The 27,612-nt window shown below is 41.9% G+C and overlaps 5 protein-coding genes across 5 annotated transcripts; 4 read left to right on the forward strand and 1 right to left on the reverse strand.

The window, feature by feature from the left end:
- Positions 1 to 242: 242 nt before the first annotated feature.
- Positions 243 to 4,474, reverse strand: LOC137810944 (pyridoxal-phosphate-dependent serine hydroxymethyltransferase, putative (DUF632)). Its single transcript, XM_068612455.2, has 4 exons — positions 3,357 to 4,474; positions 2,917 to 3,122; positions 2,355 to 2,578; positions 243 to 1,232 (listed from the first exon to the last, which is right to left on the reverse strand). Exons 1-4 carry the CDS (start codon positions 4,081 to 4,083, stop codon positions 449 to 451), a joined length of 1,941 nt encoding a protein of 646 aa, XP_068468556.1. The 5' UTR covers positions 4,084 to 4,474; the 3' UTR covers positions 243 to 448.
- A 977-nt stretch (positions 4,475 to 5,451) lies between these two features.
- On the forward strand, positions 5,452 to 7,483 carry LOC137810947 (L-ascorbate peroxidase 3). The gene is made up of 9 exons (XM_068612460.2): positions 5,452 to 5,658; positions 5,752 to 5,876; positions 6,104 to 6,153; positions 6,258 to 6,323; positions 6,419 to 6,467; positions 6,617 to 6,699; positions 6,796 to 6,875; positions 6,966 to 7,068; positions 7,161 to 7,483. The coding sequence occupies exons 1-9, from the start codon at positions 5,546 to 5,548 to the stop codon at positions 7,332 to 7,334; spliced, it is 843 nt and encodes a 280-aa protein (XP_068468561.2). The 5' UTR covers positions 5,452 to 5,545; the 3' UTR covers positions 7,335 to 7,483.
- A 2,684-nt stretch (positions 7,484 to 10,167) lies between these two features.
- On the forward strand, positions 10,168 to 11,334 carry LOC150029051 (uncharacterized). The gene is made up of 2 exons (XM_090298376.1): positions 10,168 to 10,400; positions 10,482 to 11,334. Exon 2 carries the CDS (start codon positions 10,484 to 10,486, stop codon positions 11,192 to 11,194), a length of 711 nt encoding a protein of 236 aa, XP_090154502.1. The 5' UTR covers positions 10,168 to 10,400; positions 10,482 to 10,483; the 3' UTR covers positions 11,195 to 11,334.
- Positions 11,335 to 23,927: 12,593 nt separating this feature from the next.
- On the forward strand, positions 23,928 to 24,473 carry LOC137809209 (uncharacterized). Its single transcript, XM_068610345.2, has one exon. The coding sequence runs from the start codon at positions 23,928 to 23,930 to the stop codon at positions 24,471 to 24,473; it is 546 nt and encodes a 181-aa protein (XP_068466446.2).
- Positions 24,474 to 26,848: 2,375 nt separating this feature from the next.
- On the forward strand, positions 26,849 to 27,396 carry LOC137809210 (uncharacterized). Its single transcript, XM_068610346.2, has 2 exons — positions 26,849 to 27,088; positions 27,130 to 27,396. The coding sequence occupies exons 1-2, from the start codon at positions 26,849 to 26,851 to the stop codon at positions 27,394 to 27,396; spliced, it is 507 nt and encodes a 168-aa protein (XP_068466447.2).
- The last annotated feature ends 216 nt before the right edge of the window (positions 27,397 to 27,612 follow it).

Raw genomic sequence — 27,612 nt, forward strand, 5'->3', positions numbered from 1 at the left:
ATGCATGTCACTAAAGCCACAGTATGAATAATAGAATCGTTGGAAAACATATTAAGCACAGTTCAGCTGAAATCTGACAAAAGCATATAATTGTAACGAATGAATTCTTGCAGGAAACGTGACAGGAGCAGTGATTCGGTAATTTGTTGAATTCATAGACAAGACAGTTTCCCAGCTTTAAGAGAATAACCAAACCTTAAAAAAAGGTACATGCAACAACTAGGCAACAAACTTCTGGAGTCTTGAAAATCATAAATTTTTCTCGAATATATATACTATCATATTAACAGTACAGAATGAAACCAAGTAAAACCCATCATAATACAGCAATGGCGTCCGTAACTGGAGAGGGTATGAGGTATCATGATTCCTGATATGAGCTGGTGTAAAGGCAAGATGAGGGTGATAATCATATTCATCTATACACGACATATGAACAAGAATTTTCCTATGCCAATATTCTCTTCACGTCATGCTCCTGTTCAGCAACTTTAGCTTTGTTGTATACAGACTCAAAAACCTCCATGCACACACTTGAAAACCCCACAATCCCTTGAAACACGTGAGGGCAACCCATTTGCAAGTTATTCAGCGTCATTGCCCGCGTTACATTCACTGCCTTCTCGTATTTGCTCTTCTCTTCTTCTGCCTTTGCTCTTAAGGCTTCCACCTTGGCACGTTTCTCGGTAACCGACTCCTTCTTTCTCATGGAACCGGAAGATTCTGGCATGGAGTACGGACCATACTTGCACTCCAACGACCGAAGCTGAACCACCTTCTTCTCAAGCTCTTTGAACGCACAATCTGACTTCTTCTTTTGTTTATACTCCTCTGCCTGTTGCACTACAATGGCATGAATAACCGTCAACAAGCTTTTTATTCCTTCGGATGCTACATTGTCTGGAATGCGATCAACAGCAAGGTGCCACTCTTCACAGAGGGAGTAAATCTTTGACTCCTCGGGGGTTCTGCTTAGAGGGTTTTTGCTGAACTGGAAAAGGGTGAGTCTTAGCCATCCTGTGAGGGATTGGATGTAATCGCGGTGGGCCTTGAAGAGGTTGCAGAAAGATTGGTGCCATTGCTGTACTTCAAGCTCCAGCTGAAGAGTTGATTGCCTGTGAATCTCAGAAGTGGGGTTGTTTGATGGTACGGTGTTGAGGTATTCTAGTTGCTGAACTATGTGCTTTTGAACCTGATGACACTCATACATGCTTCTCCACATGCACATTAATCTGCCAACGTAACAAACATAATGCTGAGAAAGGCTTGTTTTTTTCTTTTCAAGTCTTATTCTGATAAACTACACTACTAACAATCATAGGCGAGGAAAATTTTATCTTCTACAGCAATTAAAAAGATATAAAAATGAAGTTCATATTTTTTTTTTCTCATAAATGTTTTTGATTGTTGAATGTTGAATTGTAATGTCAGTTATGTTACTGTTGATAGATATCCTAGCAGGGCAGGGATAATGCTACACATTCTGTTGGCAATCAGAAGCAACAATGATTGGGCCAGGAAAACCATTCAGTGCTGAAAGCAAACAAAATGGCGATGGATAATTTGTATTTCAGATCGTTTGACAAGGGTCAAATTATGGCAACAGTTTTGCCAGTTCCCAGCGGAGAGTATATCTCGATTTTCAACCTGTCCCAAAGTTGTGTTGTTTGTACAAGTTGGCAACGAAAAAAAGGATATCAAGATTTATGAATAGAAAACACAGATAAGAATCATCACGCGGGGATCATAACATCCCATCCATTGGTACATAATCATTCCAATTGAAACTCGAGTGGGAAAATATATGGTACAAAGTACGCCAAAATAGTGTCTAGTCCAAGATATTTATATATATATATATATATATATAAAGGGGGTTTAGAAGCGATAAGCCCTGATCCAAAGGAAACCCCCACGATAAAAAATGAGATTTTGGGTCGTACGAATTGTACTCGTCTCAGTCAAGGGCGCGGTCAGGTTTGTCTTCGCCAAAAAACAAGTTTGAAGCACAAAACTAAATCAGTGAAAACGATAAAGCAGTCAAAAGCAATATTTTATACTGTCACTGATACTACGCCTACGCATGTATATATTCTGACTCAATTTGTAACTCAGTCCCTTGAGGGAAAAGGGTGCTCCCACGGCTTATGCATGCCTCTTCGCTTTTCCCATTCCCACCAGCAGTCAACCGAACAAAAATGCTTCCCTTGCTTTAAGATTCAGTATCTTATTTGCTACTAAACTACTGTTTCTTACTATTGCCGGATAACTTTTTCCTTTAGCTCATGACCATTCCATTTGTGACACGAAGCTATGTATAAAAGTAAAGATGATTCTAAAATGAGAGAACTTACCCTTTGACAAGCTCAAGGAGTTGAGGGTAGAGCTCTACCTCCCTTAATTTGATTATTTCAGTAGATGTACTATCAATGGCCTGAGAAGCAACCATCATTTGTGATTCTAATTTCTCCACTTCTTTCTTTGTCTTCTCTGCCTTCACATACTCAGCTCTCTTCATCTCCATCTTCCTTAGCAGTGCCAGCTTCTTCTCATGCTCCATCTTTATAGTCTTAGCATTCTTTAACCAACCAAAGCAAATATTAGAAAAGTTAAACAACGATTAATGGGAATTGTCAAATTATCAATGAAGCTAATAAAAAAAATCGTATTCCTCCTCAAGTGATTTAGAGGGACTACAAAAGGGAAATGAAATATTGAACAATAACCAAGTACATGAACACATGACCACTAGTGGAAAACCATAGCATCATAGAATATTAGTTGTAAAGAACAAGATTTCTTCACCAGACCCGCATCAAATCTTATCCTCAAAAGAGAAATAACTTATAACTTTTCCCTTTTCTTTTTCTTTTATTGTTACCATCAAAGGGGAAGCTCAGCAAAAAAGCAACACACCTTGACCTCTTGAAACAACTTCTTCTCCCATGCATATAGCCTCTCCACAGTAGAGCCGTGCCCAACACTTCCACCTCCATTTGCCCCAAAAGTACCAACAGAAACAGGAGTCCCCTCATCCAGTTTGCCAAACCCATTCAGCTTCGGACTCGAACCCCAAGTCCACAATGACGGACTCAAATTCCACCCATGGCTGTGCACTTTACCTACCACCACCAAGGACAAACACAACCCTTCAGAATCCAAAAGGGCCGAGAAAAACACAAACTTGAACTAAATACAAAAGTCAAATTAAACCATAAACAAAGGAGTTAATTCAACATGCAAGGGGTTCATTTCTACTTACCACAAGCAAATCTCAAGAGATTCACACTCCAGAAAAGGAGTTAACACTTAACACTCAAAAAATTGTCACATGCAATGAAGAAAGTGAAGCTTACACGCTTTACTGTTATCAGAAAATCCAGAGTTTGAAACTTCAAGGATCAAAGAAACATGAGAACCAGCATCAGCAGCTTTGAGAAAATAATCATCAAGCTCTTTAATAACTTCAACAAGATCCTTAGTACTATTCCTTGAAACAACCATTGCAAGCTCACTAGGTGTCTCCTTGGAAAATCCGCTCACAACCGACGGCGGAGCTGTCACGCTCGCAGCCGCCATCACCACCACTTCTGATCCGGCAGTCGTCGTGGCCTCCCACTCCTCCTCCGTCACCGACCGGGAAGCCACCGCCGGCCCAGCCGGCATGAACGGGTCCCAGAAATCCCAGGCGGAGGAAGGCACCGGAGGCGGCGGTGGAGGCGGCGGGGGAAGAGCGGGGGAGGAGGTAGTGTCCGACGTCCACGTGTAAGAGCTCGGACTCATCGGAGGCGGCGGAGGTGGCGGCGGCATCGGGGTGGGGGTTTGCAGCGGCGGCGGCGGGAGAATGGGCTGTGGGCGCGGCGGAAGGTGGTGATGGTGATAGTTGAGATGGTGGAGAACCGTGGTTTCAGCATTTGCGAACTGAAAGAGTGCAGAACCAGTGGCACGAAGCGAACGAATGTACATAGCATGTGCCGCGGAAAAAGCGTGTCTTGCTTGCACGAACTGCTTCATGTAACGCTTCCTGGCTTTGCAACGCGACACCGTTTCTTCCCTCTCTATCCTGGAGTGGCAGCAACCCATCTTCTCTTTTTGTTGTTCAGTGAAGGGGAATGAGTAAAGGTTGGTTTTTGCTTGAGTTTTTTGTGTGCTAAAAAAAATGGGGTGGTGGTACTTCTGCAAAAGTTGCCTATTTTAATGCCTGAAACTCTGGCTTTGGGGTGGGAAGTGCCAAAGGTACTTTATTTTTGGGTCAAAACTAAAGAACCTTCATTTAAAGGCATTCCTCTCTGGGACACTTGAACTTGCATCAGAATCTAAAGTAGAGAAGAGAGATAATGCAGTTTAGGAATGTGGTTGAGTTGAGGATGCTGCATTGGGTTTTCTCTCTCTATACTATAGTGGGGAGGAGCAGCAGCAATGGAGAGAAAGAGAAGCAGCACACACACAGACAAGGGCTTTGGGCAGAGAGCCTGCAATTAAAAAATACAGTAAATTTTGTTTGGTGTTTTGATTTTGGTGGACTAAAATGCCCCCTCTCAGGGCCTATAGGGGTAATTTTATTTTCACTTTGCATAATAACATAACATGAAGTAACATGCATGATGCAGGGCACGACATACCCAAAGGGCCACTGCCAGATCAGATCAGATATGCACTTCTGGGATATCCTTCAAGAATTTTAAACAGTGGCTTTCTAGATTCAAGAGTACGGACACCAACACTATTTCTACCAATATTTCTTTTTTATTAATTCAATTTTATTTAAAAGTATAAACGAATCTAGTTAAAGAAAAAGTTTTATGTTTTAAATATCAATAAATAATAAAAATATATCTAAAAGAACAAGTTCAAAGTAAAAAAGTGTATCAGTAACATTTATATCAGATCCAAAAGTCATTTTACTAAATATATTATACTCATGCAACTAATGAAATAGAGTTATGACTTCAAATCTTTTTCACCACTCTCTCTTCTTGTCCATAAAGAAAGATTTTGATTTACTAGAATTTCTTGTTGAATGTGTACATAAAGATCATGACATCTCATGATTCTCTTCCTGAGTATTGGATGGGAATGTTTCAAAATATTTTATACAGAACAAAGTTTGTTACTTTTTCAAATTGACAATTAAGCAAGAATAATGTCCATAAGTTTTGCTGTGATGAATAGTATATATACTTCTTCAAGAACTTCACGTGTTAACCTGTTACCTCTATTTAACATATATTCCTATTATTAAAATATGAAGAATGATTCTAATTCACGAAATTAATGTTATTGGTTGTTAGAACTGAATGTTCTCCTTGTGAAGGAAACAAAATAATGACGACAACAAATTCTTTTTCTCTAGCTGCAGCAAAGTAATCAAAGGAACGAAATCCCTTCCTTGGAATGGCAGCATCGGCTTCTTGTTCATCCTGTTCTCTCTCGCTTCATATAAAAACCCTTCACATGCAAAAGCCTTTCTGCACTTGCACCTTCTATTTCATAATCCTCTCTCTCAAACCACGAAGTTGCATCTGAAACTTAACTATATAGTGCAATGGCAAAGGCTATAGCTGATGCTGAGTATGTGAAGGAAATTGAGAAGGCTCGTCGTGATCTTCGCGCTCTTATCTCCAGTAGAAACTGTGCCCCTCTCATGCTTCGATTAGCGTATGTTAATTATAGCTACTTTCATTTCTTTATCTGCAGTATTGTATATTTTATATAGCAAACTTTAAACAACTATCTATATCTTATTTGTAGGTGGCATGATGCTGGTACGTATGATGTTAAGACAAGAACTGGAGGCCCCAATGGTTCTATCAGGAATGCACGAGAGTTGAATCACGCAGCAAACAAGGGTCTGGAAACAGCAGTTGTGTTGTGTGGTGAGTTTTACTCCAACTTAACCTTACATAATTGAGTCCCAAAACCTACATCATTAGAAAGATTTCTCCAAAATCCTGCTCTGCTAATAACTACATAAAAATTAGCTTTTAAAAAGTCTTATTTCAGATATACTTAGCTGCTATTAGTTGGCCCACAATCTTATACAGATATCAAATCATATTTTTTCTATATAGCCCTCATTGCTTTTGGTTTCTTTGTACAACAGAGCAAGTGAAGGCCAAACATCCAAATGTTTCATATGCTGACCTTTACCAGGTTATAACTTTAGTTTACATTTTTCAGATATCAGTTAATATTTGTTAAAAATCAGAAGAATTATGTAAGTTAAGTTGCATGCATTGGATTATTTTGTATTTCAGCTAGCTGGTGTTGTTGCAGTAGAGATCACTGGGGGACCAACTATTGACTTTGTTCCAGGAAGAAAAGTATATATCATTCGCAAATTTTGTTTAGTTCATGTGTTTCAATTTCGATGCTTTAACTTTATATTTACTGTACAATATGCTACTTGCTTTACCAGGATGCATTGGAATCTCCAGCAGAAGGGCGTCTTCCAGATGCCAAACAAGGTAAATCACTGTGTTGTTTAATTTGTCTTCTGTCATTTATTGGATAAAAGTATTTTGTTGACATCATTTCTATAATTTGTCTCCATGCATAGTGAATTTTGGTTCTAGTTATTGAGACTATTCATAGATAATATATGGAAGAATTTCAGGTGCATCGCATCTAAGAGAGATGTTTTATCGCATGGGGCTAGGTGACAAAGACATTGTGGCTCTATCTGGAGCTCACACTTTGGTAAAAGCTATATTACATATATACAAGAGTTCTTTAATTAGTAAATATTTAAACTGTACATTTAACTTTTTCATTACTATATTTTAATTTCATAAGGGCAAGGCACATAGAGATCGTTCTAACTTTGAAGGGCAATGGACAAAGGACCCTTTGAAGTTTGATAACTCATATTTTGTGTAAGATGTTTACTTGCATGATCTTCTGATATGTTTATGGTTAATTTATTCAAAATGTATAAAAATTGAAATTGCATATAACACTATCAGAGAATTACTGAAAGGGGAATCAAAAGATTTGATGAAACTTCCCACAGACAAGGCTCTAGTTGAAGATCCTATCTTCCGCAACTATGTTGAACTGTATGCAAAGGTAACTGACAAATCAAAGAGTTGGAAATTAACATTTAATTATGATTATATAGACTGAAATTAGGCTAAAAAAACTATTTTCGATTGTACTAGGATGAGGATGTTTTTTTCTCAGATTATGCAACCTCACACAAGAAACTCTCAGAGTTGGGCTTCATTTTGAAGAATCATCGTTCCATGTTAGCCAAGGGAGTTGTAGGATTTGGTATTGCCTTAACTGCAGTGATCTTGGGTTACTTACACGAACTAAACAAAAGAACCAATTGAATATTAACTTAATTTAATGTATGATATTGTCAAAAATAAAAATGTTTGTATATGATTTGTGAACATCAAAAGTTTTCATTTGCTTTCTTAAATGTAATCTATATTTTATATTTGTACTATTTTTTAATAATAATTTTTGATGTGAAAAATGAAGTCTTAATATTTGAGGAGGTTTTTACTTTGAATTTATGATTTGGTTATTAAATATTTTCTTAAATAACTTTTGTTTCTGCCGGTTGACTCAAACGACAGCCTTTACCCCTTCTATCTTCGCCTGAGAATCACACTTTCTTGATTAAAGAATCTCTCACCTGCAAAGACAACGGGGCATCTTGACGATTGTTTGCACTCCGACGTCCAAGTGTATAAATTAGTTTCAGACTTAGAAACTGTGTACCTTGCTAGGGTTCTTGACACCCTTTATATAGGTTGAAACTAGGGTTTATCTTTGTGTTGCTATCCTTGTCTAGGGTTCCTTGGGGAACGTCCTTACGCCGCTATTTACATAATTTTAGCGTATCTGGCACTTGGAACTTCCCTTAATTGGAGTGCAACGAATAATAGAGTGGTCGTCTGGGTACCAACTTGTGCACCTAGTCTCTGGCGCCATCTGCTTTGTGGGTGCCCTAAGTATCCACGTGCCATGCATGCAGCTTTCCCTGGAAACCCTAACCCTAATGGGCCTTAGCGCCTTTCAGGATTATTCACTCGTGTCGCGCCTATATGCGCTATACACACCACATGCACGGATCCTTCGTGTCTTAGGCTTCCCACATATCTAATGTGATAGGCGCATGTTTTCAACCGTTGGAATTCTTTGGTGGAGTTTGCGGAAGCTTTCATGGAGTGCTCACGGACAAGGCTCTCTCTTGGAGATCATGGTTGCCTTGGGGGTGCAGGACAAGTATGGAGGTGAGAGGTTCGGCCAGCTCACTTGGAAGGTGGAGATTGAAGACTAAACTTGTCTAGAAGTAGACAAGAGTGACAAATTGGCACAAAAATTTGGCATCAATTTCACTCTATGATTAATCTTGATTTACATAAGGTAGACTCCTCCTTTTATAGCAATGGAGGACCTCTCAAATGAAATGCAAATACAAGGGAAATAGCTTTGGAATGTCCACCAAATGCATCTTAGCACATGGAGCACATGTAGCATATTTAACATGTGTTTGAAAAGCTTTTAGCACATGTTTCATATGGTTCATGTGGAGATAGCCGTGTACACATTTATCACATGGAGCATGTGTTAATTGTGTGCTCTTCTACCTTGCTCCAATCGACCTAGGTGAATTTAGAGGTTTTAGAAACTCTAAATTAGCCTAGGTTGATTTTATGTGCTAAAATTAAATTCCAAGAAAATTTCAGTAATTTCTTATTCTAATTTTGACAGAAAAATAATATTCTACTCTATACTAAGCTTCATGGCCTTTGAACATATAGAGGAACCTTTCTCTGCTATCAATAGCAGTGTTCCAATCCTCTTGAATTCTTCTAGCCATAGCTCTTGCAGTTGGCCCAAATCTTTTATGTGGTGGGCTTAAGCTTGTATTTGGGCTTGGGCTTGGGCTTCTTCTATCATGGGCTTGGGCCTCTGCCATCATAATGTCTTTAACTGTTAACTTAGGATGATTCTAGGGCCCACCTTACGTGGCCCAATATAATTGTTCAAACCGTCGACATTCAATCTCTCCCCCTTCTGGCGAGATCTGATGTCGATCTCCAACGTTGAGGTTTGTGGTACCGATGTCCGAAGACTGACTAATAGCCTGATAGGTGTGTTTGGGGCCCACCTCACGTGGCCCCCTTCCACTATTAGGCATCGGTGTGTGATGTCTGAGGTCAATCACTGGAGTCGATAACCGAGGACTGGTTGAGACACAAGCCCCCCAGTCTCGAGACGATTGGGACTCGTTGACGCTTGAACTTCTTCGTGCACTGTTTAAACCTTTAATCCTTTATGCTCTCTTCACTGTTTCATTACTTCCACTTACGCGAACCTTCTTTTAAGCATTTCTGCGAAACGCTCTCTCTTCTCTCTTCCAAATCTTCAAACCCTTGAACCTCAACATTCAAAGGTATGATTTTTACTCACCGATTGCTCTTGCTTCATGATTCTGATGCCTATAACATGTTTATAACTGCCTGGGACTGTTTATGTTTTCTGCATTTTAGGTTTTCTGCTCATTCATTTCCCTTGTTTTACGCTTTGAGTCTTTGTTCTCTAGTTTTTCTGGTTTTGTCGAGTCACGCCATCTTCTTCCTCTAAAGTTTCGCTTTTTCTTCTCTTTTTTAGCTTCCTTATTTAAGATGACCCAACAAGAACCTTCTCCAGTTCCTCCTTCAGACTCTAACTCAGTTTCGTCTCCATCCCCTGTTCCACCTACAACACCAACCTCTCCTCCTTCCGCCTCCGTCTATAAGTCACTATATCACTGGGCACCTCCTGCTCTTCTAAATGAGACCTCCAGCTTTACCTCCTTTGCGAGTATATCTGCTTATAGGAAGAAACAAACCTGCCACAAATCAAGCGTTTTTGGTAAAGACCATGACAAGTTCGTGAGGATGGTGGCTTGCAGAGAAGGAGATCCGATGTGTGCTGACGAGTTTGAACTTCGATTACCCTTCACCCCCTTCGAGCGAGCACTCCTAACTGAGGTGAACGTCACCCTCGCCCAGCTGCACCCCAACAACTGGGCGTTCGTGAGGGCCTTTGCGATCCTCTGCCACTGTCTTGGCCATACGCCATCGACGGATGTGTTTCTCTTCTTCTTTGAAGCGAAGAGTCCAAGCAAGAAGTTGTGGGTCAGCTTCAACGACGTTGCTGAGAGGGTGCTTCTAACGCTCTTCCAGCAATCGTACAAGGGGTTCAAGAAGCACTTCTTTTAAATGGGTTCCCTCTCTACTGGGTGGAGAAGTCAAACCTCCAGAAGCCCAGGTGTCTTGAGGATCTTCTCCCTCAAGAGCGGGAAGTATGTGACCTCCTCTCTGGCCTTCATACCCCATTTAGCACATTGGAGTTGCTCAAACTTGAGTTTAGCCCCAAGGCCCTTAAGAGTTACATTGGTACCCTTCTCATTCCTGTCTTATCTTTGTCTGCACCTTTACTTGCTTTATTGTTGTGACTTATTCGCTGTCTCTGTGCAGATATGGGCTTTAACAAGGATAAGAAGAAAAAGCTGGCCGAACTGCTTGCCAAGCGCAGGGCGGCCCCTGCTGGTGTGGGCACTTCAACACCCATTACTCCTCCAACTTCTGCCACCTCGGCCCCCATCACAACTGAGCCAGCCCCTATTGATAGGAAGAAAGGGGTGGTGGTAGTGACTGTCGATTCAGAGGACGAGGATACCTGTACGGGCCTCGTCTTCAAGCGACTGAGGGTGGGCGAAGCCACTGCGCCCTCCCATTTTGCATCTGGCGGGCTCATCCCAGTCTTTAGGAATAACCCTCCAAGCGCTTCCTCCCCACGCGATCTCATTGTACATGAAAATGGGGGGGAGACCGCCCCCGAAGACTGCCCAATGCCTCCCGCTCCCAAGCTCATTGCGCTTCTCCAACAAGCCCTCAAGCGCTTCCAAGACAAGGAAATGTTGGAGAGCTTGGGCGGCAACCTCCTCCAAGACCGCGTGGCGTACGACCTTGGAGACTTCCTCGTCGCATTTAGTCTTGCGCTAAGTAAGGCTCAAGAAGCACAAGAACTACAGGCTAGGATGGCGACACTGGAGGAGGAGTTGGCCCTCAAGACCAAGGCCTTTCCAACCGTGAAACCGCCATGTACCAAGAATTGGCAAGCCTTCGCCAATCCAAGAAGGACGCCAAAAAGCTTCTTTTTTACAAGAGCCATGAGGCCGTCCAACTGAAAGCGAAGATCTTGCCTCTTCGCAACAAGGTGATCGACCTGGAGGAGAAGGTCGAGGGGATGCAGGCCAAACCAAGTTGGAGGAGAGGGTCACCCAGCGTGAGGTTCAGTTGGGGCAGGTAGAAGGGGAACTGGCCGAGAAAGTTGAACTCTTCAAGAAGACGGAGGAGGAGCTCAACAATGATGTTGTCGATGCTTATGGCGAGGGGTTCCAAGATGCCATAGCTCAGTTTGCTTGTGTGCATCCTGAGGTGGATCTTTCCCCTTTCAGTGAGTCCAAATGCGTTGTTGATGGGCAACTCGTTTAGAGAGTAACCGCCCTGTAATTTTGTCTTCTTGATGAACAATTTGCCTCTTGTATATGTATATATATTTTTATGAGCATTTGTCTTTCCTTTAACTGTTTGTCTTAGCTGCTTTGGTTTGCGTTTCTATGCCTTTACTTGCATTGACTTCAACTAACAACGCCTTCGACATAGGCTCTCCCTTTAGGTTGCATGCTTTAACCTCATACGTTTTATCTTGTGTGCGTCTTGACTGGCTCAAACTTTGTTCGAGGATAAACTCCTCTTGTTGTTTTTTATCTTCTTTTTGCGAAGTAAGGCTACCTATTGATCTCATCCCCACCCCCCTCAGATCGACGGGAATGTCTTGCTGGTAACACTGGTGAATCACACCGCTCTCGACCTTGGCTTACAAACAAGGGAGAAGTGTATCCTCCCAATCTTGACCCTGCATCACGAAGGTAGGGGTGAACTTAACCGATGAGCCATGTTGTTCGACCTTGGAGTTACTACACAAGAGGGAGGCTTCCTAAGGAATCATACTGCCCCCATCTTGGTGTTTCTAACTCGAGTGAATGGCTCTTACCGACCACATCTTTGCTGTACAAAGTCAAGGGATAGGTCTGAATAACTGACTGCGACCTTGCTATAAAAAGTCAAGGGACATGCCTTTAACGTTTGAAGTACTGTTCTCAGCCTTGGTAAACTTGCGCAAGAGGGAGGTTCACCAAGGAACCATACTATTCCCAACCTTGGCCCATTACTTCAAGGGAGAGGTTCATTAACTGGCAAACCATACTATTTTTCGCCTTGGTGAACTTACACAAGAGGGGCTCATTGGGGAACCAAACTACCTCCGCTCTTGGTGTATCACTTCAAGGGAGAGGTTCATTATCTGTACTGCACACACATTTCTTAACTGAATAACTGAAATTTTATTTGGGTGACCTCATTAAAAAAACCCTTATGAGGGAAAAAGAGTGTCCCCTTAAAACGTGTACAATGCAAAACATCTTTAACTAAAATAAAACTTAAGATTGGTCGCATTCTAAGTACGAGGGATCACGCCACCCTCTAACGTTTCGAGCCTGTATGCTCCATTCCCAAGGGCCTCTGTCACTCTGAAAGGACTAGTCCACTTGGGAGATAGCTTGTTCTCTAGCTGGTACGGGTGGGCCTTTCGCATCACCAGGTCGGCGACCTAGAACTGCCGAGGTCTCAGCTTGGAGTTGTATTTGTACTCTACCCTCCTTTTCAAGGCTTCAGCCTTAATCCTTGCTTCCTCCCTTACTTCATCTAGTAGGTCCAGGTTCACCTTCCTCTCTTCATTGGAGTCCTCGACCACGAAGTTCAGGAAACGTGGTGAGTTCTCTTGGATTTCTACTGGAATCATTGCGTCTGAACCGTACACTAAGCTAAAGGGTGTTTCCCTGGTTGTGGATTGGGGAGTAGTGTCGTAGGCCCACACAATTCTAGGAACTTCTTCCGCCCATGTCCCCTTGGCTTTTTCTAGCCTTCTCTTCAGACCTCTGAGCAGAACTCGGTTGGCAGACTCGACCTGCCTGTTCGTCTGGGGTGTTCAATTGACGCGAACACTTGTTTCACTCCCAGCTCTGTACATAACTTGCCCAATTGTTGGCTTGCAAACTGGGTACCATTGTCAGGCACCAATCTCTTCAGGATTCCAAAATGGCACACTATATTTTTCCACACAAAGTGTTGGATCTTATGGGCTGTGATCTGCGCCACTGGCTCAGCCTCGATCCACTTTGTGAAATACTCTATGGCAACCACGAGGTACTTCATCTGCCGTACTGCCAAAGGGAAAGGCCTCAGAAAGTCAATCCCCCAAGTAAGAAATAGCCATGGGCTGTAGATCGACCTCAACTCCTCTAGAGGCGCCTTGTGCCAGTCAGCATGTTGTTGGCACTGTTTGCATCGCTGGGCATATCTCGTACAATCTTCCCTCATGGTTGGCCAGTAATACCCTGCACGAATGGCCTTTGACGAGAGGCATCGACCGCCGACGTGGCTACCGCATATCCCCTCATGCAGTTCTGCCATGATGCACGTGCATTGTTCGCCACTTACACACACCAGGATAGGATGGGTGAACCCATGCCTGAATAACTTCCCATCGATCAAGGCGTACTTGTTCGAATTTTTCTTGATTTTTATGGCTTCTGTGGGTTCTAACGGGAGTACTTATCTTCTAAGTAGCGTTGGTAGGGTGTCATTCAAGTTTCTCCTATTTCAAATTGGTAAACCTGTGACGACATCTCCCTAGCAACCGGGTACACACTTACTCTGGGCGTTTTTACTGTTTCATCCGTTAGTGACCGATGACTCCTCCTCACCCCTTCCGATGTGTTGATCTTCTAGACTTCTTCTGCCATATTGTTCGCGGTAGTTTGAGGTGTCTTCAGGGTCTCCTGAATCATTGTCATCTGCTTGCCCCCCTTGCCCGAACTGGCGAGCTTTGCAAGCAAGTCTGCTTGGGCATTCTGTTCTCTAGGCACGTGAACTAACTTGAACACCTCAAACGACTCCTTCAGGACTTGGACATACTCTAGGTATGCGACCATCTGAGGGTCCTTAGCTTGGTATTCCCCCGTGACCTAACCTGTGACTAACAATGAGTCACTCTTTGCCAACAAACCTTTCGCTCCCATCTCCTTGGCTAGCAGCATTCCAGCAATCAGGGTCTCATATTCTGCTTGGTTGTTACTGACCTTGAAAGCGAACCGTAGGGTCTGCTCAATCAGCAGCCCATCTGGTCCTTCCAAGATGACACCAGCCCCACTACCTTGTTGGTTTGAGGAAACCATCTACAGAGAGCACCCATTTGAAACCTGCTCCTTCTTGATGCGTGGCTGCCGAGGAGAGCTCTACTACGAAGTCAACGTAAACCTGGCCTTTAATGGGGCCTCTAGGCTCATATTGTATGTCGAACTCAGATAGCTTTATTGCCCATCGCACCATTCTGCTTGCCACATCTGGTTTCTGCAAGACCTTGCGAATTGGAAGGTCTGTCATTACTATTACGGTGAAGCTTTGGAAGTAGTGACGAAGTCTTCGCGCTGAGAACACTATTGCCAGAGCTGCTTTCTCTAAGGCCTGGTATCTCACCTCTGGCCCTTGCAATACCTTACTGACGAAGTAGATCGGCTTCTCACCTGCTCTTGCTTTTGCAGCAGAACTGAACTGATCACCTTCTCTGTAACTGTGAAGTACAGGCGAAGTGGGGTACCTAACACTGGCTTGCACAACACTGGTGGACTGGCCAGGTACTCCTTTAGCTTTACAAACGCCTCTTCACACTCTTGGGTCCATACAAACCTGTTGTTTCTCTTCAGGCACTGGAAATAAGGATGCCCTTGTCTCCTCCTGCCGATACGAATCTGGACAGAGCGGCCATGCGCCCTGTTGACTGTTGCACCTCCTTAACTGAGATCGGGCTCCTCATGGCTATTATCGCAACGCACTTATCAGGATTCGCCTCTATCCCACGTTCAGTGAGTAGGAACCCCAATAACTTGCCTACCTCCACCCCGAACACACACTTCTCCGGGTTCAACTTCAGCCTGTACTTCTCTATCATGGTGAATAACTCTTCCAAGTCTGTTACGTGCTGCTCCCTCTGCTGGGAGGTGACCACCATGTCATCTACGTACGCTTGGACATTCCACCATAGCATGGGCGCCAATACTCTGTCCATTAACCTCTAGTAGGTGGCACCTGCGTTCTTCAACCCGAAGGGCATCACGTTATAACAATAACAAGACAACTCTGTTATGAACGCCGTCTTGCATTCGTCCCTAGGGTGCATCATGATCTGGTTGTAACCAGAAAAGGCATCCAGGAAGCTGAGTAATCTGCATCCGGACGCGCTGTCCACCAAAGCATCAATACTGGGCAGTGGGTAGGAGTCCTTTGGACAGGCCTTATCGAGGTCTATGAAGTCAACGCACATCCTCCACTTCCCGTTGGCCTTCTTCACTAGTACCACATTGGCCAACCATTCAGGGAACTAAATCTCCCTTATGTGGCCAACCTTTAACAACTTCTCTTTTTCTTCGTAGACGAAGTGACGCCATTCCTCGTTTTACTTTCGTCTTCTCTGGTGGACAGGTTGGACCTGGGGGTCCATGGTAAGACGATGGCACAGGAAGTTAGGGTCTATGCCAGGCATATCAGAGGAAGACCACGTGAAAGCGTCAAGGTGTCGCGCTATGACCTCAACAATTTGACCCTGTTTCTCTTGGCCTAAGGACTTGTGAAGTTTGAACATCTTCCCATCGATTTCTCGCTCCAGACATCTTCGGCGGGTTTGGGCCGTTTCTCCCGAGCGATCTTTGCACGGGTGACCCCTTCTTCCCTTAGAGGCTGGGTAGTAACAGCGAACACCCCCCCTCTTTGTCTTGAGGCTATTTTCGTAACACCTTTTAGCCTCTTTCTGGTCAGACTTGATGGTAATCACCGTACCTTCAAGGGAAGGCAACTTCATCTTCATATGCCTCGTAGAGGCAATCGCTCCAATCCTTTTCGAAACAGGTCTGCCTAACAGTTTATTGTAGGTTGATGGGGCGTTAACAACAAGATACCTGATCATGGCGGTGCGTGAAGTTGCACCATCTGTGAAAGTCTTTCTCAGCTCTATATGGCCACGCACCTCCATCTGGTCTTCAGCGAAACCATACAAGCACCCGGTATATGGCCTCAACTGGTCTGGGGATAATTGCAATTTGTTGAAGGTCGACCAGAACATCACGTCAGCCGAACTTCATTGGTCTACGAGGACACGATGCACCCTCCTTCCTGTTGTGACTAACAAAATCACTACTGGATCATTGTCATGGGGTATGACATCCTGGCGGTCGGCCTTGGTGAAGACGAGGTCGACATCGGGAGTCTGATCTTCCTCCTGTACCTCTACCACCATCACCTCTCGCGCGTACTTCTTCCGCTGGGAGGCAGTACATACTCTTCCTGAGAATCCTCCAACGATGGTGTTGATCTCACCATGTATGGGCACCTCGTGCCCCTGATCTGCCCTTGCGGTCACCAATGCTTATTATTCTGTTGTTCCTGAAGGTAATCCTTCAAGAAACCGCTCTTCACGAGCTCATCCAGTTGGTGTGCCAGGGCCAAGCAATTGTGTATATAGTGGCCATGTGCTTGGTGAAACTCGCACTAAGCGTTCTTGTTGGGCCCCATCTTCCTGTCGGTCTTCGCGAACACCTTCAACCTTGCCGCTATGTTTGGGATAGCAATTAGGTCCTTGAGCTCTACCTGGAACTTATGTTTTGGGGGTGGGTCCCTTTGCGTGCACGTCCCCGCCTGGGACTGTTCGTAGGGTTTTCCCGCTCCCTTCTTTTCTGTGGTCGCCTCGTGTACCCTCATGGCTTAGGTCGTCCTCCTGCTCGAGGTCGGATAGGACCGACAAACCACGTTGCTCCGTTACTCGATCATCTGCAACGATGTGTGCCAACTCCTGACGTCTAATCTCGGTGAATGTCTTCGGGTAGAATCTTAGCAGTAATTCGCTGAAAGGTCCTGACAACATTCCTTTGATGAAGGGATGCACCATCATGGCCTCATCTGTGGGTTTCAACCTCACCAGCTGGACCCCAAACCTGTTCAAGTAGTCCTTCATGGACTCCCCCTAGTACTGTTTAATGTCGAAGACATCATAAGAAAGCCGGGTGGGGGCCTTGTTAACAAGGTACTGTTCCTTGAACAGCGTTGCAAACTGGTCGAAGGTGGTGATGTGTCTGTCGGGGAGGCTAACGAACCATTCCAACACCGCGCCTGCCAACGTACTCATGAGCAGCTTGCAGTACACAGCGTCAGATCCTCCTATGAGCATCATCTGAGTATGGAACGCCGTGAGATGGACTCTGGGTCCTCCACACCTGTGAAGGTGACCTTCGGGCCTAGAGACGTGGTTGGCAACACTGTATCCATGATTGCCTATGAGAACAGCATGGGACGTGCCCTAAGTGGTACAGGTGTGGCACGTCCATCCACCGCGCGCTCCCCTACTTATTGCAAATCCCTACGCAGTTCCTCATTGGCCCTGCGCAGTTCTTCGTTGTATGCTCGTGATGCGGCAATTTCGACCCTAGATGCTGCCACCTCTGCTTGGAGGGCACGCATAGTCTCCAAGATTTGTTGCGTGGTAACGTTGTCCCCTCCAGGAGGCACACCACCTGTGGCTACAACAGATGCTTGCCTCGTACTCCTCATATCGTTGGTAAAATCTCTCAACACGATTGTGAGTGGGACCTTTCTTTAACGAGCCCCACGGTGGGCGCCAAATGTTCTTGCCGGTTGACTCGCTTCGTCGGTTGACTCGAACGACAACCTTTGACCCTTTTATCTCCGCCTGAGAATCGCACTTTCTTGATCAAAGAATCTCTCACCTGCAAAGACAACGGGGCGCCTTGACGGTAGTTTGCACTCCACGCTCAAATCAGTATAAGGGCAAAGAAACACCAAGTGTATAAAGTAGTTTCAGTCTTAGAAACTGTGTACCTTGTTAGGGTTCTTGGCACCATTTATATAGGTTGAAACTAAGGTTTACCTTTGTGTTGTTACCCTTGTCTAGGGTTCCTTGGGGAACGTCCTTGTGCCGCTATTTACATAATCTTAGCGTATCTGGCCATGGAACTTCCCTTAAATGGAGTGCAACGAATAATAAGTGGCCGCCTGGATACCAACTTGTGCACCTAGTCTTTGGCGTCATCTGCTTCGTGGGTGCCCTAAGTATTCATGTGCCATGCATGCAGCTTTCCCTGGAAACCCTAACCCTAATGGGCCTTAGCGCCTTCCAGGATTATTCACTCGTGTCGCGCCTGTATGCGCTATACACACCACATGCATGGATCCTTCGTGTCTTAGGCTTCCCACATATCTAATGTTTTTAACTGTTAACTTAGGATGATTCTAGGAACCACCTTACGTTGCCCATTATAACTGTTCAAACCGTCGACGTCCGATCTCTTCCCCTTCTAGCGAGGTCTGATGTCGATCTCCAACGTCGAGGTCTGTGGTACCAATGTCCGAAGGCTAACTAATAGCCTGATAGGTGTGTCTGGGGCCCACCTCACGTGGTCCCCTTCCACTATCTGGCATCGGTGTGTGATGTCTGAGGTCAATCATAGTGACCAAGACTAGTCGGGACAACTTTTATAAAATTGTATAAATATTTAGATTCAAAACATAAATTATTATATCTATGTTAACAATGTAGATAATTAGTAAAAAAAGTAGTAATGAGTATATGAAATTAAAGAAATTAAAAGAAAAGATATTATCTTAAGGAAATACAAACCAAATATAGAAGATTGAATAAATACATTGGAATATAAATTATTTCATTTATATATATATATATATATATATATATATATATAACATTGGAGTATTTTTATAGAAATAAGTGTTTTTCTCTTTCAAATTTTCTTCAAGCCCATTTTTTCTTGAGATTGTTTTGAATTTTCTCGAACATTTAGTTCTCGAAAAAAGGTCATCTTTATTTTTAATCCTTTACTTTCAAAATCATATTCGTCTTTGTATTTTTTTAAATACCTAAATCTTAATCTCTAAAGCTTGTGCATTAATTATATAGATGGAAAATGATGGTTTTAAAGATTAGACACTAAAATCAAAGATCAACTTATTTTTCACGCTGTCTCTCAATTAATTTGTTATATAAAAAATTGAAATATTATAACATTTGATGGGGAAGTAAAAGGTTTAAAGTACTAAAATATTATTTAAATGTGTGAAATTTAAATTTAGTTACTGTATGCTTTCAAGTTTAGAGTTTCCTCATAGTTTTATATCCGTAAAAAGCGTATTAGAAAATTTTAAAAAAATATATAAATTATCGTTCAAAATATATAATACTTCTATTTAGTTATTGATCTAAATATATTATATAAAGAGATTTGAGATTGAAAGATAATTGAAAATTCATATATAAAATAGTTCATAGGAAATTAATATTTTTTTGTGTGCAATTCGTACCAAGATTTAAATGTAAAATTTGTGTAAATTACATAAAATTCTTATTAGTAGGTTAACCTTAGTGGGTTATAAAATAATAATGTGTAACTCAACTATAAATTGAAAGATTTTTATCAAAATATTTGTTGTTGATGCTCATGATAAATAAATAATCTTAATATATATATATATATATATATATATATATATATATACCACTAATTTTTTTTTAAAATCAAACCACAAAAGAGAGTAATTAAGTTTAATAAAGTCATTTAAAGTTTAGGTTTAATTGGTAACAAGAATATTATCTAAATTTGACTCATTTATTTAAAAGAGACGAAATTTAAGCTAACGTTAGCTTGTTATAGCTAGTTTTTTTTTTCATTTATTTATATTTCATTCTTAGTAATTATTTTGTTTATTCAATACTCAGTAAATATTTTCATGCTAAAAAATGAAAAATAAAATGGTATTATCGTACAATTTTGTATTTATACTATAAGAATGACACTGAATTTGTTATGATAATAGTGTTGATTTTTTGTGAAAAAAAATAGTTGACATTTATGTTTTATAATTTTGAATTTCTATTTTGATCCCTATCATATTAGGTTTGTGAAAAATGGATTAGGCTCGATTGTTCTGCATAAATGCGAGCCTCATTGCAAAAGAAATTAAAGAAATAAAAGAATCATTAAAGTTATTAGTGTTTTTTTAATCTCAAATTTAAGTACTATATTGGAATTTTTTTTAATATAAATAAATAATCAAACATAATATAAGAAAAATAATAAAGTAACATATAAACTGGATTTATACTTGTAAATATATATTATATTAATAAAAAATTAAGTCATATTAAACACATAAAAGAAAAAGTATGACTCACTCAATAAAAATTATGCCAAAAAAAAAACTTATGCCTACTTACAAACTTAAATGTTCAATATTTTACATGCTTTTTTTAGTGTGAGTAACATGGACTTATTTAATATAAGACATAAATATGATTTATTATTTAATAAAGTGCTTTTTAAATAGATTAGGTCTGTATTATTTTTCATAAAAATTAAAGCTTACTATTATTTTAAATAAGAATATATATAATAATTAATGAGACTTAAAATTTATAAAACATAAAATGTGTAAAAATAATGTTAAAACATCAATAATTTTTGTAAAAAAATAAATGTATTTGTGTTTTTTATTGGTAAAGAAAAGCGTGTCTTTAAAGCTATTTTTTTAAAAATAGTTGTTGCACTTTCTATAATCTAATAAAGATAATTTTATGTTTCCAAATTTAATTATCAAATAAATAACAAGAAAAATTAAGAATTTATAAGTAATAAAAGAATTGGAATGAATTTTGGTAGCTAACTTTTAAAGATCACAATAATTATGGATTAACTTGCTATTAGTGACACTTTCGTGTTGCATCACTTCTTACAATAAAAATTTATCTTTCATAAATTATTGTGATTTTGATGAATTTGGAGAAACTTGTTATTATTGAGGCTCTGATACCACTTTATGGGGAACTTGGTAAAGGCTCACAAGAAAGAGAAATATTGTGCATACAAGTTTTAAGGGTAAAAAGAAATCAAAACAAGTTATTATGGTTTTAGACAAAGTTCTTATTGCTTTGATTCTTAGTATTTTTTATGATAAGGTTACAGAGAATAAAATAGGTTGGTTTAAAAGGGCAGGAAAACGAGTGAGACCCGATAGGTTACCCACCATTAACATTTTCGGTTGTTAAATTCACTTTGGTCTCACTCACTAGTACAAAATATCAATAAGACGAATCGATATAAAGACGATTTTTACAAAACCATCCTTAAAAAAACACGGTGGAAAACTTGTAATTATTTAGTCTTTAATGACGGTTCCAGCCTAAACCGTCATTATAAGAGTGTCAACTTGTGCCAACTTACAAACTTAAATGTTCAATCTTTTTACATGATTTTTTTAGTGTGGGTTCCAACAAACATGGACTTATTTAATAAAATACACAAATATGATTTATTATTTAATAAAGTTCGACGTCTATTATATTTCATAAAGATCAAAGCTTACTATTATTTTAAATAAGAATATATATAATAATTAATGAGACTTAAAATTTATTAAACATCAATGTTATAAATTAAAAAAGTTAAAACATCAAATGTTGTAAAATAAAAAATGTTAAAACATCAATAATTTTTGTAAAAAAGTAAATGTATTTGTGTTTTTTATTGCTAAAGAAAAGCGTGTCTTTAAAGCTATTTTTAAAAAAATAGTTATTGCACTTTCTTTAATCTAATAAAGATACTTAAAGTGTTTCCAACTTTAATTATCAAATAAATAATAAGAAAAATTAAGAATTTATAAGTAGTGAAAGAAACACCCAAGATTGAAAAATCTAATGACAACAGAATGAATTTTGGTATCTAACTTTTTAAATTTGAAAATAATTATGGATTAAGTTTCGATTAGTGATGGGTTCGTGTTGCATAACTTCTTACAATGAAAATTTATCGTTCTTATATTATTGTGATTTTGATGAATTTGGAAAAGTTTTTTATTATTGAGACTGTGGTACCATTTTATGGGAACTTGGTAAAGGCTCACAAGAAAGAGAAAAATTGTGCATACAAGCTTTAAGGGTAAAAAGAAATCAAAACAAGTTATAATGGTTTTAGGCAAAGTTCTTATTGACTTGATTCTTAGTATTTTTTAGGGTTGATAAGGTTATAGAGAATAAAATAGGTTGGTTTATAAGGGCAGGAAAGCGAGTCAGACCCGATAGGTTACTCACCATTAACATTTTCGGTTCTTAAGTTCACTTTGACCTCACCCACTAGTACAAAATATCAATAAAATGACTCGATATAAATATGATTTTTACAAAACCTTAAAAAAAAAAGCACGATGGAAAAACCTGTAATTATTTAGCCTATTTAACGACAATTCCAACCTGAACCGTCGTTATAAGAGTTTCAACTTGTACCAACTTACAAACTTAAATATTCAATCTTTTTACATGATTTTTTTAGCATGGGTTCCAGCAAACATGACCTTATTTAATATAAGTCATAAATATGATTTATTATTTAATAAAATGCTTTTTAAATGGATTAGGCGTGCATTATTTTTCATAAAGATCAAAGCTTACTATTATTTTAAATAAGAATATATATAATAATTAATGAGACTTAAAATTTATAAAACATCAATTGTTGTAAATTAAAAAATGTTAAAACATCAATAATTTTTTGTAAAAAAGGAAATGTATTTATGTTTTTTATTGCTAAAGAAAAACGTGTCTTTAAAGCTATGTCCCGACCAGTCCTCGGTCACCAACCCAAAGACTGACCTCAGACATCTTGCATCGATGCTTGGTGAGGGAAGGGGGCCACGTGAGATGGGCCCCAAATACACCTACCAGGGGATTGGTTAGTCTTTGGGATTTGTACCCTAAGCCCCGATGTGGGAGATCGAGATCAGACCTTGCCAGTAGAGGAAGAAGATCAGACATCGGTCCTATGAACATTGTAGAAGGGCAAGTAAGGTGAGCCTAGAGATTTATTAAGATAACAAGTTAAAGAAAAGAGATATGTGAGGAGCCTAAGTCACGAGGGATCCCATGCACGTGGTGTGTATGACGCATGAAGGCGCAAGCACGAGAGGATAATCCTGGGAGGCGTTAAAACCCATTAGGGTTAGGGTTTCCAGTGAAAGCTGTATGCATGGCACGTGAATACTTAGGACACCCATAAAGCAAGTGGCGCTAGAGAATAGGTGCACAAGTTGGTACCCAAAGCGGCCACTCTGGTGATTTGTCGCACTTCAGTTAAGGGAGGTTCATGCGCCAGATACATTAAGATTACCTAAATAGCGGCGCATGGACATTTTCCAAGGAACCCTAGGAAAGGGTAACAACACAAAGGTAAATCCTAGTTTCAACCTATATAAAGGGTGCAAACGACCGCTAGGGCACCCCTTTGTCTTTTGCAGGTGGGAGGTTTCTTGATCAAGAAGGTACTTTTCTCAGGCAAGACTGAAGGGCGACAGGAGTCGTTAGAGTCAACCGACGAAGCAAGTCAATCGACAGGAACATTTGACGCCCATCGTGGGGCCCGTTAAAACATAGTCCCACTCGCAGTTACGTTAGGAGTCTTTACCAACAATATGAGGAGTATGAGACAAGCAGCTGCTGGATCCGCAGGAAGGGTATCCTCTGGGGGGGACAATGTTACCACCCAACAAATCTTGGAAACAATGCGTGCCCTCCAAGCAGAAGTAGCGGCTTCCCGAGCGGACAAAACAGAATAGCGCAGAGCCAATGAACAACTACGTATGGATTTGCAATAGGTGGGGGAACGCGCGACAAACGAACGTGCCCCGCTGGCACCACCTAGGGCACGTCTTATGCCGTTCTCACGAACAATCATGAATACGACGTTACCAACGACGTCTCTGGGCCCAAAGGTCTACTTCATAGGAGTAGAGGACCCAGAGGCCCATCTCACAACATTCCACACCCAGATGATGCTCACTGGAGGATCTGACGCCGTGTACTGCAAAATGCTGATGAGCACGCTATCGGGCATGGCGTTGGAGTGGTTCGTTAGCCTTCCCGACGAACATATCACCAACTTTGACCACTTTGCTACACTATTCAGGGAGCAGTACCTTGTGAACAAGGCACCCACTCGACTTTCTTACGACGTTTTCGACGTCAAACAGTACCAGGGGGAGTCTATGAAGGACTACCGGAACAAGTTCGGTGTTCAGGTGGTGATATTGAAGCTCACTGATGAAGCCATGATAGTACATGCCTTTGTCAAGGGAATGCTGCCGGGACCCTTCAGTGAGTCACTACTAAGGTTCTACCCGAAGACGTTCATGGAGATTAGACGTCGTGCGTTAGCACACATCGCCGCAGATGATCGAGTAATGCAGAAACAAGATCTTGTCAGCCCCGCCCAACCTTGAGCGACAACACGACCTCCACAAATGAGAGTGCATGAGGCAACCACAGAGAAAAAGGGGGCGGGAAAGCCCTAGGAGCGGACACCCACAATCGCGCTAAAAGACCCACCCCTGAAGCATAACTTTCGTGTGGAACTCAAGGAGTTGATCGCCATCCCGAACATAGCACCGAAATTGAAGGTACCAGCGAAGACAGATAGGAAGATGGGGTCCAACAAGAACGCTTGGTGTGAGTTTCACCAGGCAAATGGCCACCACATACGAAATTGTTTGGCCCTGGCACATCAACTAGATGAACTGGTGAAGAGCGGTTTCTTGAAGGACTATCTTCAAGAGGCCCAAGATGACCAGGCGTTGGTAGCTGCGGGAGCGGATCAGGGGCACGAGGTGCCTATCCACGAAGAGTTAAACACTATCTCGGGAGGATTCTTCGGAGGAGGGTGCACTGCCTCCCAGCGAAAGAAGTACGCACGAAGAGTGATGACAGAAGAGGTACTATAGACAGACCTGATCCCCGACGTCGACCTCACCTTCACGAAAGCCGACCTCCAAGATGTCATACCTCACGATAATGATCTGGTGGTGGTTTCACTGATTACAGTCGGGAGGAGGGTGCGTAGTGTCCTTGTAGATCAAGGAAGTTCGACCGATGTTATGTTCCTGACAACCATCAACCGCTTACAGCTGTCTACGAACCAATTAAAACCCTACACCGGATGTTTGTATGGTTTTGCAAGGGACGAGGTGGATGTTCGCAGGCACATCGAATTGAGGACAACGTTCATAGATGGCACGTTTTCACGCACTACAAGCATTAGGTACATCGTCGTTAACGCTCCATCGGCTTACAACATACTGTTGGGGAGACCGGCCTTGAATAGGCTAGGAGCAGTTCCCTCCATGAGGCACATGAGGATGAAATTGACTTCCCTCGAGGGGACAATAATCACCATCAAGTCTGACCAAAGAGAGGCTAAGAAGTGCTACGAGAACAACCTTAAGACAAAGAGAGGGGTGTTTTCTGTCACGACTAGACAACCGAGGGAAGACACAGTGACCCGTGAAAAGATCATCTGAGAAAACCGGCCTGAGCCCGCTGTTGGTGTGGTGGAGAAGGAGATCGGAGGAAAGATGTTCAAACTTGGGCAGTCTTTGAGTAAGGAGTCACATGATCAAGTCGTCGGGGTCATAGCACGACACCTCGACGCCTTCGCATGAACCGCCGCCGACATGCCCGATATTGACCCTAATTTCCTGTGTCATCGCCTCACTATGGACCCCAACATCCGACCTGTCTGCCAGAGAAGGCGAAAGTTCAACGGAGAAAAGTGTCAGGTCATACGGGAAGAAATGGAGAAGTTGTTGAAAGCTGGCCACATCAGGGAAATCCAGTACCCCGAATGGCTAACCAACATGGTACTAATAAAGAAAGCCAATGGGAAATGGAGGATGTGTGTCGATTTCACGGATCTCAACAAGCCCTGCCCAAAGGATTCTTACCCGCTGCCCAATATCTGGACAGTGCCTCCGGGTGCAGGTTACTCAACTTCCTGGATGCCTTCTCTAGCTACAACCAAATCCTGATGCACCCTAGGGATGAATGTAAGACCGCGTTCATGACAAAGTTGTCTTGTTATTGCTATAAGGCCATGCCCTTTGGGCTAAAGAATCCAGGGGCCACCTGCCAACGACTAATGGACAAAGTACTAATGCCCATGTTGGGACGGAATGTCCAAGCGTACGTAGATGACATGGTGGTCACCTCCCAGCAGAGGGAGCAACACGTAACTGATTTGGAAGAGCTATTCACTACGATAGCAAAGTACAGGCTAAAGTTGAACCCGGAGAAGTGCGTATTTAGAGTGGAGGCAGGAAAGTTCTGGGGTTTCCTACTCACTGAACGAGGAATCGAGGCAAATCTCGAGAAGTGCGCTGCCTTAATAATTATGAGAAGCCCAATCTCAGTGAAAGAAGTATAGCAGTTGACGGGGCACATGGCCGCTCTGTCCAGATTTGTATCAGAAGGAGGAGACAAGGGACACCCTTATTTCCAGTGCCTGAAGAGGAACAACAGGTTCGTCTGGACCCGTGAGTGTGAGGAGGCACTCGTCAAATTAAAGGAGTACTTGGCCATCCCTCCAGTGTTGTGCAAGCTAGAGTTAGGTACCTCACTCTGTTTATACTTCGCAGTTACGGAAAGGGCGATCAGTTCGGTCCTATTACATGAGCAGGACCAGGTACAGAGGACAATATATTTCATTAACAAGGTATTGCAGGGGCCGGAGGTGAGATACCAGGCCTTGGAAAAAGCAGCCTTAGCGGTGGTATTCTCAGCAAGAAGACTCCGCCACTACTTCTAGAGCTTCATTGTGAAAGTGATGTCGGACCTTCCAATCCGCAAGGTTTTGCAAAAACTGGATGTGGCGGGAAGGATGGCGCGATGGGCGGTGGAACTATCTGAATTCGACATACACTATGAACTTAGAGGCCCCATCAAGGGCCAGATCTATGTCGACTTCGTAGTGGAACTCTCCTCGGCAGCCACACATCAGGAAGGGGCAAATTTCAGATGGGTACTCTCTGTAGATGGTTCTCAAACCAACAAGGTAGTGGAGCAGGTGTTATCTTGGAGGGACCAGATGGGTTGCTGATTGAGCAGGCCCCACGGTTCGCTTTCAAGGCCACCAACAACCATGCAGAGTATGAGGCCCTGATCACAGGAATGCTGTTGGCTAAGGAGATGGGAGCAAAGGGGCTGTTAGCAAAGAGCGATTCCTTGTTAGTTACAGGCCAAGTCACGGGGGAATACCAAGCTAAAGACTCTCAAATGGCCGCATACCTAGAATACGTCCAGGTCTTGAAGGAGTCGTTCGAAGTGTTCGAGTTAGTCCATGTACCTCGAGAAGGTTTTGTTGAAGATGGATGAAGCTTCTTCTCTACCCAGTTTTAGTGTGTGTTTGATGTAGAAAATAACTAGTTTGCTTTGAAGTTTGTAATAGGTTTAGATGATCTTGTACTTGTAAGGTTGCCTTTTGCTACATGATCTATCCTAGATGCCTAACCAAGCCTAGAATAAGCACATGACGTGGTTAAAAGTTTTTCCAAAAGCTTTCTAGAGGTTTCTTCAAAAATCAGGACTCTG

The sequence above is a fragment of the Phaseolus vulgaris genome, chromosome 2, assembly GCF_051622355.1.
Source record: "Phaseolus vulgaris cultivar YP4 chromosome 2, ASM5162235v1, whole genome shotgun sequence".
Classification (NCBI taxonomy): Eukaryota; Viridiplantae; Streptophyta; class Magnoliopsida; order Fabales; family Fabaceae; genus Phaseolus; species Phaseolus vulgaris.

Excerpts from the sequence above, each read along its gene's own strand:
- LOC137810944 (XM_068612455.2), bottom strand. The coding sequence starts at position 4,083 with ATGGGTTGCTGCCACTCCAGGATAGAGAGGGAAGAAACGGTGTCGCGT. Across the intron at positions 3,123-3,356 it reads TTCTGATAACAGTAAAGCGT|GTAAAGTGCACAGCCATGGG; the intron begins GTAAGCTTCACT and ends TGGTGGTGGTAG. Across the intron at positions 2,579-2,916 it reads AGTTGTTTCAAGAGGTCAAG|AATGCTAAGACTATAAAGAT; the intron begins GTGTGTTGCTTT and ends GGTTGGTTAAAG.
- LOC137810947 (XM_068612460.2), top strand. The coding sequence starts at position 5,546 with ATGGCAAAGGCTATAGCTGATGCTGAGTATGTGAAGGAAATTGAGAAG. Across the intron at positions 6,468-6,616 it reads TCTTCCAGATGCCAAACAAG|GTGCATCGCATCTAAGAGAG; the intron begins GTAAATCACTGT and ends GAAGAATTTCAG. Across the intron at positions 7,069-7,160 it reads ATGTTGAACTGTATGCAAAG|GATGAGGATGTTTTTTTCTC; the intron begins GTAACTGACAAA and ends CGATTGTACTAG.
- LOC150029051 (XM_090298376.1), top strand. The coding sequence starts at position 10,484 with ATGGGCTTTAACAAGGATAAGAAGAAAAAGCTGGCCGAACTGCTTGCC.
- LOC137809209 (XM_068610345.2), top strand. The coding sequence starts at position 23,928 with ATGAATACGACGTTACCAACGACGTCTCTGGGCCCAAAGGTCTACTTC.
- LOC137809210 (XM_068610346.2), top strand. The coding sequence starts at position 26,849 with ATGTCGGACCTTCCAATCCGCAAGGTTTTGCAAAAACTGGATGTGGCG. Across the intron at positions 27,089-27,129 it reads CCAACAAGGTAGTGGAGCAG|GCCCCACGGTTCGCTTTCAA; the intron begins GTGTTATCTTGG and ends CTGATTGAGCAG.